At 31.7% G+C, this 13,594-nt stretch overlaps 1 protein-coding gene across 1 annotated transcript in view; it reads right to left on the bottom strand.

Annotated features, from left to right (window-relative positions):
• FCHO2 (FCH and mu domain containing endocytic adaptor 2) overlaps window positions 1-13,594 on the bottom strand; it is a 135,698-nt gene that overhangs the window by 32,258 nt on the left and 89,846 nt on the right. The window contains exons 12-17 of the mRNA XM_081285988.1: window positions 10,314-10,371; window positions 9,862-10,037; window positions 8,435-8,446; window positions 7,895-7,919; window positions 6,424-6,466; window positions 4,990-5,081 (exon numbers count right to left, since the gene is read on the bottom strand). Of these exons, the coding sequence (XP_081142114.1) occupies window positions 4,990-5,081; window positions 6,424-6,466; window positions 7,895-7,919; window positions 8,435-8,446; window positions 9,862-10,037; window positions 10,314-10,371 (406 nt within the window). The remainder of the gene's footprint in view (window positions 1-4,989; window positions 5,082-6,423; window positions 6,467-7,894; window positions 7,920-8,434; window positions 8,447-9,861; window positions 10,038-10,313; window positions 10,372-13,594) is intronic.

The following is a 13,594-nucleotide window of genomic DNA, read 5'->3' as shown; positions in this document are numbered from 1 at the left end:
GTACCATAGTACTTCCCTTTGCTATGACATATCTCCTTTAAAGATATGCTCATTATCCAGAACGGCAGCTATTATGAAGACAAATAATAAGTGTTGGCGAGGATGTGGGGAAAAGGGTACACTCATACATTGGTGGTGGGATTGCAAATTGGTGCAGCCAATATGGAAAGCAATATGGAGATTCCTGGGAAATCTGAGAATGGAACCACCATTTGACCCAGCTATCCCTCTCCTCAGTCTATACCCAAAGGACTTAAAAACAGCATATTTCAGGGACACAGCCACATCAATGTTTATAGCAGCACAATTCACAATGACTAAACTGTGGAGCCAACCTAGATGCCCTTCAGTAGATGAATGGATAAAAAAATGTGGCATATATACACAATGGAATTTTACTCAGCAATAGAAGAGAATAAAATCATGGCATTTGCAGGTAAATGGATGGCATTGGAGAAGACAATGCTAAGTGAAGTTTGCCAATCCCAAAAAAACAAATGCCGAATGTTTTCTCTGATATAAGGATGCTGACTCATAGTGGGTAGGGAGAGTGAGCATGGGAGGAATAGATGAATTCTAGATAGGCAGAGGAGTGGGAGGGAAAGGGAAGGGGCAGGGGATTAGCAAGGTTGGTGGAATGTGATAGACATCATTATCCAAAGTACATGTATGAAGACATGAATTGGTGTCAACATACTTTATATACATACTTTATATGAAAAACTGTGCTGTATACATGTAATAAGGATTGCAATGCATTCTGCTGTCATTTTTTTAAAATCATTTTTTTAAAATATACTCATTATCAATGACACTAGCACTGACCCATATGCCTATGTTATTTCAAGCTTGTGAAGACAGTTTAACACAATAGAGGCATTTATACCTGAAGCTTCACTACTACTGATCAGAAGGCCTGTCCAAAGACTCAAACCAAGCCTCCTGGTAAAAGAGTAAAGTTTAGTTCCTCCAAACAATCAAAATTGAAGCTTTTTTTTCTTTCTTTCTTTCTTTTTTTTTTTTTTTTTTGGTCCCAGAGATTGAATCCAGGGGTGCTTAACCACTGAGCCACACACTTGGCCCTTTTTAATATTTTATTTAGAGACAGGGTCTTGCAGAGTTGCTTAGAGCCTCACTAAGTTGCTGAGGCTGGCTTTTGAACTTGTGATCCTCCTGCCTCAGCTTCCTGAGCTGCTTGGGATTATAGGTGTGCACCACAGGGCTCAGCCAATTCTGGCTTTTTGAGAAAAGCTAACAATTAGGTAGCCTCATGAGGAGATTAGTAACAACTGCTTACATTTTTAGGTGTTCTAACTGTACTTTGTTTTTTTACTAGTGGATCTTATGGCTATAAATATCTATTTGATGTATTTTTTCAAGGAATAGGAAGTTACTATCTATAAAGTAAAAAGACAACAGCATTAAGAGCTAAACTATATCTGCTCTCACATAAGGGAATAGACAACACATGTTTGTCAGATCATTCTTTATCTGAACAAAGCAGTAACTAATTTAGAGTCTAGCAGCAATGTTAATGATGTAGGAAATGATGACATCATTGTTAGCTTCTACTGTCAGTAATTTTTCAGGACATGTAATATTATGGCAGAGGTCACTCTGATTTTCAGAGATGCTTCTGTTGGAAGACATGCCATCCGAAGAATTGGGGAATCTGAAAGTATTTTCAGCTTTACAATGCACTCTCTGGAAGTGTTGTTACTTTAGGATAAAATAGATAATTAGGGGGAAAATCTGGTGATGGACTTTTCTAGACCCAGAATCTGACCTGGTTTCAACTAAATTTTCAGTTATTACATACCTAGGTATATCAGTGGAAAAGAAAGTGAGTTCTTATTCTTTTCTTTATGGTTAGCAAAATAAAAGGAAATAACTAAAAACCAAAGCCACAGAAAAATTTTAGAACTAAAATATAAATCTATACAGCCAAACAGTTCTTTTATGTTATTTTAATTACTTAGAACTAGAAAACAATTAATAATACATGGAACGAAAGCATGAGCTCAAACTCGTGTGTATTTGTGAGTGGTGCTGCTAGGGATTGAATCCAAGCCATGGCAGGCAAGCATTCTACCACTGAGCTATATCCCCTGCCCTCAAACTTTACATTAAATGAGGAAAAAAGTATGAGCATAAAAAACCTAATACATATGAAAAATTATATAAAATGAAGGGCCCAAAACTACACTAAGTCAGAACTATTTGTTTTTCCAGTGAAGTAACATAACTATAACAGTAAGTATAAAGTCTAAAAAGATTTGACACAGTAGCAAAGTGATAGTGCTGTGTATGTGGGGTATTCAACAAAGTTCCTGACTTACCAGTGATAAAAACGGTCTCAGGAAGTACACTGGACTAAATGAGCACTAGTGCTAATATTAAAGACCAGCTTAATATTTTTCAAGAGATAATTTTAAGGGTTTTTTGCAAAATACAAGAACTCCACTAATCCATGGGCAAAGAAGAAAATGGCTGACAGAGTATTTACCAAAGGGGAGGTAGGAGACATTTATGTTAAATTTAAAAAACACATACATGAACGATCATATATGCTCACGTTTGAAATAAACTTGTATGCTTACTTATAGTCTACATGGTCCAAGATGCAACACAAACTACTTTTTGACCAAGCTCTAAGCATCTTTTTAAAACTTATCAGTTATTAACTGATAGAATTAAGATTCTGAAAGACACAAAGACAAAAAGGAATAATTTCACAACACAGAGCTTGCTAAAATATGCAAATGGTACTTGAATAGATGATGTTAAGATTCAGGGAGAAGTGCATTGCAAAAAATGCTGGATCAAAATTGAAGACATAATGCCTATTTCATACTTAGGGAAAGTTTTTAAAACAGAAAATCATATTAATATATTGATCAGCTTACTTCAAAGTTAATCCTGTTCACATGAAGTTTTTATAACAATTTCTATATAACAGGATAATTGCCTCTTTTGAACATCACTAAAATTTTCTGAAGGACAATATAATCTATGACATTTTTCATATTATTATAGGAAGGTATAAAACATCAGTATGAATTGAAAAATCAGCAAAAGGTGAGGGTTCTAACATATTCCAAACATCAGATGAAAATGATTTTTTTTTCTATAAAATGAAAGTGGTGTGGGTGAAACATTTTTCAGACAGATAATAAGAGGGACAATTTTTTTTTTAAATGGAAGACTGTATGCAGTAAAGAAAATAGCAAGAAAACATGAGCAGAATTATGAAGACATTATATAACTAAGGTCTCTGTGTACCAATTTGAAAATTTTTATTAAAGATTTTAATAAATCACTCATAAAATGATATTAAAAAATTCAACACTACTGCTTATAACTCTTCATTCTAAATACAAAACATCATTCTGATATCTGTACCAAATACAAATGAGACCTCTATAACAATTTCAATTTTTTTATACAATTATTTTCCTTGGACAGTGTATTGTAAGGTTAGTTTTGTAACACTAAACAGTAACACACATCCACTGAGAAAGTTTATAAGGTTACTTCAGAGTATGTTCAACTATCAGTGTGTTTTGGTTTTTTCCTGTTTTATAAGCATTAGGTACAGATTACCCTCCCTTCAAAATTTCAAATAGTGTCCAGGATTAAGCTTTTCTATAATCTATTTATAGTTGATTTTAAAAATATTTACTCCTTAAACAGTCTAATTAAAAATATTTTTAGTTGTAAATGGACACAATAACTTTATTTTGTTTATTTACTTTTTTTATGTGGTGCTGGGGATTGAACCTCATGATGCTAGGCAAGCGCTCTGCCACTGAGCCACAACCTCAGCCCTGAACAGTTTAATTTTAAATACTAATATTTATCAATAGTAAAATGTTTCAACATAGCTTATTTTTTTAAGCTGCCAGAGTGTGAAAGATTTAAAAAATTATTTTCAAATTAGTAAAATCCAGGTTGAATCCTGTCTCTATCATTTCTTACCTATACTATCTTGAAGAAATTGCTGATTATCTCTAAGTTTTTCCTTTTTTGGTGGTACTGGGGAATGAACCCAGGGGCACTCTACCACTGAGCTATATCCCAGCCCTTTTTAAATTCTTACTTTGAAACAGGGGCTCACTAAGTTGCTAAGGCTGGTCTTGAACTTGCAATCCTATCAACTCCACATTCTTACCAAAGCAACAACTAAAAAGCATTCATCAATTTTTTTCATATATTGCTTGGGTAGTGTTAAAGCCTTTTGGGAAAGCAGTTTGGCAATAAATATCAATGGGAATATCTTGTGACCCATATATTTTATACAGGTTATCACAGGATATTATAAAATGTACATAAAATTTATTATTTCCACTGATGTACATAATACTAGAAAATCAGATGCAACTTGAATGCCCCTCAAGAAAAGACATTATATTAATGCATATCTATGTATTTGAATTATCTATAAATAATAAGAATTATTATTTGGGCAATTATATAGAATGATAGCTAGAAATAAATATATCAATTTTAAACACCGTTGATATTTGATGAATTTTTATTCTTTTTTTTTTTTTTTTTTAAACACAATGCCTTCATTTTTATGTGGTGCTGAGGATCAAACTCAGGTCCCGCCCATGCTAGGCGAGTGCTCTACCCCTGAGCCACAATCCCAGCCCTGAATTTTTATTCTTTAAGTCTTAGTAGCTTTACACTAAGTTAACCAAACCAGTATGAAATTATATCTATCTGGCAATATGATCAGAGGAAAAATTTTAAAAAGTTTTGGATCACTAAATATAAGACACAGGTGGTAAATAAATCAATTAGAAAAAAAAAAGTGGCTACTGTATTCCTCTGGTGAAAGAAAGAAAAAACAAGAGCAGGGGAGAGAGAAAAGAGAAGAGTAGGGAAGAGAAGGGGAGGAAAGCAGGAACAGGAGCAAGTGCAGGAACCAGAGCTGAAGCAGAAGCAAGAGCAAGAGCAAGAGCAAGAAAAAGCATATATATTTACCTGATGATGATGAAGTTAGTGAAGCTGAAGATGATGAATCAAGAGATGGTCCAAATAGGGGGTCCCAAGCAAGTAAATCACTGGTTCCTTTTCTACCATACCATTAAAAAAAAAAAGATTTTAACACAATAATATATTATTAGTATAAAAATTAGTCACATATTTGTTTCGTAGAATTCTAACAGCTTACTCGAAATGATTAAAAAGTTGGGTATTTTGCCAATGGTTTATATGACTTAATAAACTGAATAAAACAAGTACTTAAACAGAACCTACAATAAATTGGCAGGAGAAAATAGGGAAGATTAATCTCCCTTAATCATGCCTTATTAGACTCCCTTAACCTTGGGAATGAGAATAATGGTTTCAGCTTTGCAAATGAAGAAAAGCAGCATACAGATTCTAAATCACCTGTCCAAACACACAGAGTTACTTGATTCTAAAACAGTCTCACCTCTACTGAATCATACCTAGCATCCAGTCTTGAACAGAAAATTTAAGTGATTTACAGATATATTATCTTAATTGAGACACTTCCCCATTTTGAAGTTCACAAAATACAGTCTATAAAGTAACAGTCAAAACTGTAGGAAGACCTGGGTATGTGGTGGTGCACACCTGTAATCCTAGCAACTCAGAGGCTGAGGCAGGAGGGAGGATCACAAGTTCAAGGCCAGCCTCAGCAACTTAGTGAAGCCCTAAGCAGCTTAGTGAGACCCTGTCTCAAAAAAATAAAAAGGGTTGGGAAAGTGACTCAGTGGTTAAGCTCCCCTGGGTTCAATCCCCAGCATCAAACAAAAACAAAAATAAAAACAAAACTGAAAGAAGAAATAAGAACATTTTCATGAGAATAACTAGTTGAAATACAGACATGTATAAGCTTAGGATATCATCATTTATTTAGAAGTAGTGAGGACACCAAGGCCAACTGCAGTTAAACACATTTAAAGAAAAATCATCCTAAAATTTCAATATGGTATTTCACAGTTTAGAAAAGAGAATGCTTAAGAACACTTTACTAGAATTAAAATTCTAGAGGTAAGCTACAGAAAACTATAGAAAAAAAGAACAAGAGGAGGATATTTAAAATTTAAATGTGATGGAAAGGAAGGAAATAAGCAGAGCAGAGGATTTTGAGGGCAGTAAAAATACTCATGATGGGGAATATGTGCCACAATGTGTTTTTAAAACCCACAGAATGTACACCATCAACAGTAAACTCCATGTTAACTATAGACATGGGGTGATTTAGGTGTGTCAAAATTTAGGTGTATGAACTGTAACAAATATACCACTCTGGTGAGGGATTTTGATAGGGAAGTTAAGGATATGTATATAAGAAACCTCTATACCTTTTTCTCAATTTTGCTCTGAACCAAAAACCTTTTTAAAAAATAAAGTCTGCTCAAAAAAATAAATAAATACAGAACTTACTCATTGGGTGGAACAGATGGCTTTGATTTTGTTAATTCCTCATCTAATTAAAAAACAAAATGTTATAAAAAAATTCATAATCTGAGAAATAAAACATTTTAATGAAAACAAAAACTCTTCACATATCCCAGTGCTATGAACAATTTAAATTTTGGAAGTGTTAAGAGACAATTATGAAGAAAAAGTAAGTTAAATTGAATTTCTGCTCAATCTTTATTTTTTCCAACATCTTCAGTAAGAAATTATTTAAGTCAACTACAACATTCATTAAAATAAAATTACTGGTTACAGATGATAAAACAGGGCTGTAACTTTAAAATTACAAGAAATGTTTAAATACATATATGTATTAGTAATTATTATATTGACTAAAAGTAGTGACTAACTATTGAAGGAAGTCCTATTTCAAAAACTTAAAATTTTTATACCAATCTGGAGCAATAGTCTGTTATCACCTTTTGCATTTGTGATGTGCCTCATTTCATAAGCAAGTAATAAACAGGAGAATCACATTAGTACCACAAAAGTCATGCTGGGAGCATAAGCAACTTCCCCTGCACATTAATGGTATGCATTACCAAGCACTAGTTGATGAATGCAAAGTAAATCAATATGGGTAGCTGCAACAAATTTCAGAGAAGTACTTCTCTGTACACAACACCCAATCATACTACATTCTTTCATTTGGTTCAGTTTGGCTCCTTATTCTGCCTTAAAATACTTATTGTACTCTTTTCCATCTTTCTACATTTTGCCCTCATCTCCATAACTCAAAAGTTCTCCATTTATCTTCATTTTCCCCACAATCTCTATCATTAAGCTACTACAACATATCTTTTTCAATGGAAAAAAATTAAATTAATTTTGGTACGTACTATGAATTTAATAAGTCTTTTTAACTGTGCTAAAATTTTAATTAGGATTGATGTTTTGGGTTTTTGTTAGTCATTCTGTTTACAAAATTACATAGCTTTAGAATATGCTGTCTCAACTTGTATTTTTCCCATAACCCTTGTTATTTTTAATGCATGATTTTGCAAAAGGTGCCAACACCCTGAAGATTTTATTATTAATTTCCTATTTGCAAACCTTATAACAAAACTGAAATTATCCATATGATTTAAAAATAGATAAAACTAAAGATTACTTATTTTATAAATGATTTTTGGCTCCTACAGAGTATGCAAATTAAACATTTTTAAGATTCTTAATCAGTAGTTACTCTTTGGTTTTGCTGGTTTCAGAAAAATTTTGTAGACACATGTTAAAGTTTAAGGTGTCTCTTAGTGCCCCAAGAAATAATATAGATAAGTTGTTTTATGTTTATAATAAGTGTGCTTCTAATCCATCATTAAAAACTGGTAATAGATGAAAAGACCATTTATTTTTATAACTACATAAGGCAACAAGACTATCAAATTGCCTGATAAATTAAGGTATATAAAATAACCAATTCAGATGTCAAACTTACTAGACGAATTCCGATTCATCTGTACCTAAAACAGAAATGCAAAAACTAAGTACTACTAAACAAATTATTTAATTCTGTAATGAAATATCTGGTAGAATGCAAATACCAGGAATCTAGTTTTAACCTGTTTTTAGTATATTTGCTCAATTATAAACTGTATTTACATAAAATATAGAAAAATTTCAACAGTTGTTTTACAGTTAAAAAAAAATACAGGGGCTGAGGCTGGGGCTCAGTGGTAGTACACTTGCCTCGCATGTGTGAGGCACTGGGTTTGATTCTCAGCACGACATATAAATAAATAAAATAAAGGTCTATCAACAACTAAAAAAATGAAACTAAAAAATTAAAAAAAAAAACATGTAACTTCAATTGCAAGAAAATGTTCTTAAAATATTAAAACATTAATGTCTACAGTAAGATACAATATATAACCTACTAATCTAAATAATTTAACAAAAATATTTTAAAAATCAAGATTTAAACAATACAATGTTTTTTAAAAAGTCAATGAGCAAAAATACAAAATACTGCACTTACCGGACTGTGTCTCTAAGTACATGGAAAGAAAAGAAAGACATTGTGTTCAGTATAGAATTTAAGTTACCCTACTTTCCTGCTCTAATAATTTTTCTATTCCCTTCTGAATCACACCTAAAATATACATACCTTAAAACACATACATTGTTAGAGGCAAGCAGAAAAGACTGTTTAAATAAGCAAACTGGACAACAAAATATACTCAAAGATACCTTTTTTTCAAATCCGATATTAACTGAAAATTTTTAAATTCATTTTCTGAGTATGAAATTAATTTATGTTCATCTTAAAAACAGAAAATTAATAGCACAAAAGATAAAATTCAAAACTACCCTCTACCTCACTACCCAGAGAGATACTTACTATTTTGATATATACAAGCATTCATCTAGGCTTTTATTTATTTAAACAAATGTTTTTAAATTACACAATAAAAAATTTTAATAGTTCACAACTCCCTACTTTATATACACCACTTGTACACCACTCTTGATGTTACATAGTAATAATACAATAAAACACCACTTTAGAAATCTTCTTTGGATTGGGGATATAGCCCACTGGTAGAGTGCCTGCCTAGGAAGTACAACACCTTGGGTTTGATCCCTAGCCCCCTGGGGGAGAAGGAGTTCTACAATTAAATTCCAAAGTACATGTTTGGGAGAAAAAAACATTTTTCCATATATATATATATATATATATATATATATATATATATATATATATATATAAAGAGAGAGAGAGAGAGAGAGATATTACCTAAAACATATAATTAGATAATATAAAATGGGAGAACTTTTATTCTTTATTATCAAGAAAAACAGATTTAATATCAATTATGATAATGCACAGACATACTTGTTAATTATTCTGAGACACACTTTTTTCCCTGACAGTATAATATTTCTGAATTCAGACTATGACATTATTAATGAAAAGATTTATGTTAGTAATGTTTTATTTTTCCCTCAGAAGCTAGTGTTATAGTGACAGACAAAAAAAAAAAAAAAAAAAGTAAAGGGGCTGGGTAGAATGCTTGCCTACCATGTTCAAAGCCCTAGGTTCAAACCCTTGTAAAGGATATAATTTAATTTTGAAATTCATTTCCATTGAGTACTTTCACACAAAGTTCACAAAATTTGAAAAGAAAACTTTAAAATTAGCTAAGAAAAAGATTAATACTTCCAGTTCACAAAATTTTACCTGAGACATACACCATTATTTATAAAATATAAAAATGATTGACTAAATTTTCCACATTTTTACTTTCTTGTAAAATACTTTCTGATCTAATATGTTCATTGCTAAATTGATGTCTTAACTTCTTATAATGCTTAAAATTAAGCAGTTCTAGGTAGATGAGGTAAAAAAAATAAATAAATAGACATATCTATGAAGAATACAAATTTGTTCATGTTCCTACTTACAGATATTGCTGGTGAGAGTGTAATATTCCCTATAGAAACTTTTAATTCATCCAAAGAAGCCATTGTGTGATGTGAGTTATTTGGATGCATAGGCTTGATTTCTATCCGGTACTTCTTTGGTTCTTCATCTTCAGAGTCAGAATCACTAGATGAGTAGAAATGGTTCTCTTTGGTATGTGAATATCAGTTAAAGAATTTAGTTTTTAAATTATCTTAATGCATAATCTTAATGCATAATGTTTTCCACACATTAAAAGGAGCAAAACTTAGGGTAAGATAGAATAACAAATACAATGATTAACTTTTGTTAATGAAAGCATGTCAAAGAATAGAGTAAGAATTTTGCTATAATTAAAAATTTAAAGAGGCTTTAATTAACACATTATTTTGTTGTAACCATCTACTTATATGCCAACATGATCCATAAGAATACCCATATAATAAAAGGATATCATTCTGATTTCCTTCTGGTTTAATACTATAACCTTCTTCATCTACATCAGGAATGTTCTATGGGGGGGAAAAACTATTATAATAACAATTCCAATTTTCAAAAATATTAAAGATCAGCAAAACACCCTTAACTATTAGCGAGAAACTAAATCATTTATCAAATATCAACAGGTGAATAAAATTTTTAACACAGTGAGAAAATTAGATCTTTTTAGTTAATTAGCTTCAAATCATACTCCATGCTTCAGATGTCTGAAGAAAGAGGTGCAAAATGGAACAGGAAAAAAACCTCATAATTTCAGGTCAAAAAACCACCAGGATGAAGACCAATTCACAGTGCTCTAAATCTACAGTTTCTTTTCAGAACCAGGAAGGATAAGTGATTTTTTTAAAAAGCACTATGAAGCTAAATATTCTCAATGCTATAAGAAGCTGAATGTCAATATAAGATACAGTGTGTCTTTAATCAGCTTAAAGCCTGGGAGAACTAATCAATCAATCTAGAATAGTGCATCAATATCTGCTAACATCTCAGGAAGAGTTATCATGTGCCTCTGGAGAGAGGCAGCCTTGATAAAACAAAACAAGTGGAAAAAAAAAACACTTTAACATATATCTGATTAAGTGTTTAGATTCAAATATCAACTTATATAACAGAGAAGGAAAACAAAATACACTGGGAACACAATCATCAAAATCCACACTAAAGTAAACTACCAAACTACCCAGTCTCTTCAATAAATAAAAAGAAAGCTAAAGAAAGAGGGATGGAAGGGGAATCCATATAGCAGGACTTATACATGTAAACAGATTCAACCAAAGGGTAATAAAACTGACACCAATAATAAATAATAAACACTGAAATGTTACCTGAAAATACTGATTTATCATAAATTATTTTAAAGTGTGCTCATATTGTGATTTCATTTTAGAGATATACATGAAGGGGGTTCTGATGAAATTATATTATTTGGAACTTGAGCGTGAAAATGGATGGGCAGTACTGGCTGTGGGAAATTGTTGAGGTTGACTGATGAGTACATGAGAGACCATATACCATTATGTGTATTTTATATTTCTTTAAAATTCTTCATATAAAAAGTTAAAAACAGTCTAATTGGCATTTATTAAAAGTATGCAAGTTACATATTACAATTAGATGGAAATTAGTTTTTGAAATGCTTTGAGCATTTTAAAGGCTTCAAGAGGAGTCTTCTTTTGACACCATAAAATTCACTAAGAGGAAAGAAGAAAAGAACATAGTAAATGAGGAGACCTAACACAAAGTTAAGAAGGAAGAACAAATAAATCAGGTGTCATGGAAAACTTCTTTTTTAAAAAATTAAAGGCAACTAGACATATCTGAAAGCAGAAGACGAGACAATAAATATAGATATTGCAAAAAGGAGAGGATATAAAATGGGAACAAGGTCTACAAAGAGCAAAGAAAAGAAGAAGAAGAAAAAAAAACCCCAAGATAAAACAAGGAGGTTCTAAGGTGCAACCCTGTAATCCCAGCTACTCTGGGGGCTCAGGCACAAGGATTGCAAATTGGAGGCCAGCCTCAGCAATTTAGCAAGAAAGACCCTGTATCAAAATTTTAAAAAAGGGGGATTGGGGCTGGCTATGTAGATCAGTGATAGATGTCTGGCCCCTGGGTTCAACCTCCAGTACTGTAAATCAAATAAACAATACACACACAACCAGAGAACACAAGTATTAAAGCAAACATAGGCAAAATTTAAAAAGTGTGAACTCTATTATTCTTGCATTTTGTCAGAAATTATTTCTAGATGAAAAGCTAAAAAAGAAAAAAGAAAGAAGGAAGACTGCCTCTAAATGCCAAGTACTACAGCAAAAATCCTTTTATTGATTAAATCTGCTATTCTTCCTCTAATCACTTTGAAAGCTCAGCAGGAAAGTATGGAGGATTGCAAAGTCAGGCAAAATACAAGATCAAGGAGAACTAGGAGTAGTACTGACATGGTGAGAACTTCCAGCCCAAATAAACAGTCAACTGTAGCCACTAATGAGTTAATAATTGAAATCAAGACTAGATATAGAAAATCAAATGTAGGGCAAAAAGATTTCACGGATAAAAAATAACCAATGCATAGGTATGGCACTAGAAGTACAGCACTGTCTTTAAGCTCTACATATTGCCTGCTGATATGCAAATATTACTTTAGAACACTTTAAAACTAAAGAAACTTTGTCAAATGTGAATTCATTTAAAACCAGAGTGAAAAGGGTTTTTTTTTTTTTTCTCTTCAAATTATCCCTATAACAGGTATTCTAGAAACATATCAGGTACAGGAGTCCCCCAACTTATCCATGGTTTCATTTTATAAAATTTCAATCACTTGTGGTCAATTATGGTCTGAAAACACTCAATTGAAACCCCCAAAATCAAAAATTCACAAATTTTAAGTAACTTTAATTATAGCACATTTCTATAATTATTCTATTTTATTATTGTTGCTAATCTTACTGTACTTGATTTATTAAACTTTATCCTATATATAGGTATATATTCAGAAAAAACAAACAAACAGATAGATGGTTTGTTTATTTCAGGCATCCACTAGAGATCTTGGAATATACCCTCCCCCCGTGGATAAAGGGGGACTAAGATTTCAAAACTGACACTACTTTAAATTTGTTTACAGAGCTGAGGTTGTGGCTCCGTGGTACAGCACCAGCCTAGCACATGTGAAGCACTGGGTTCAATCCTCAGCACCACATTAAAAAAATAAATAAAGTTATTATGCCCATCTACAACTAAAAATGTTTTTAAAATTTTGTTTGCAATGGACTGTATAGTATGATGTCATAATTTAAAATAATACTAGCTGTTTTCAATGAGGCTGAGTAAGCTGCTTTTGACCAATCTCCTACAGAGTACACTATAAACTCTCGTCAAAATATATAAACAACTATCTGAAGGTATTGGAATGACCTAGAACAACCTCTAAAAAAGACTCTACAGAACAACTGACCCAAAAACTCTATAAAGAAGAATGGAATTTTTATTCTTATTTTTTATAACTTATAAACTTTAATAAAATAGCAATAAATCTTATTAAAATGCAAGTATTTTAGATCAAATTAAGAACATATTTTGGTTTTATTTTTCCTTGTTTAAAATTTAACAACTTTATAGTGAATATCCTATAAAAAATGGAATTTTTAAAAGGTTCAAATAATCCAAAGGAAGGCAAAAAATAAAATAAAAAAGATAAAAAAGTAGATTTAAATCCTGAAATATCATTAAATATAA

Source organism: Spermophilus citellus, assembly GCF_964194105.1.
Source record: "Spermophilus citellus genome assembly, chromosome: 1".
In the NCBI taxonomy this organism is placed as follows: Eukaryota; Metazoa; Chordata; class Mammalia; order Rodentia; family Sciuridae; genus Spermophilus; species Spermophilus citellus.
This window is presented reverse-complemented; position numbering and strand designations above follow the sequence as displayed.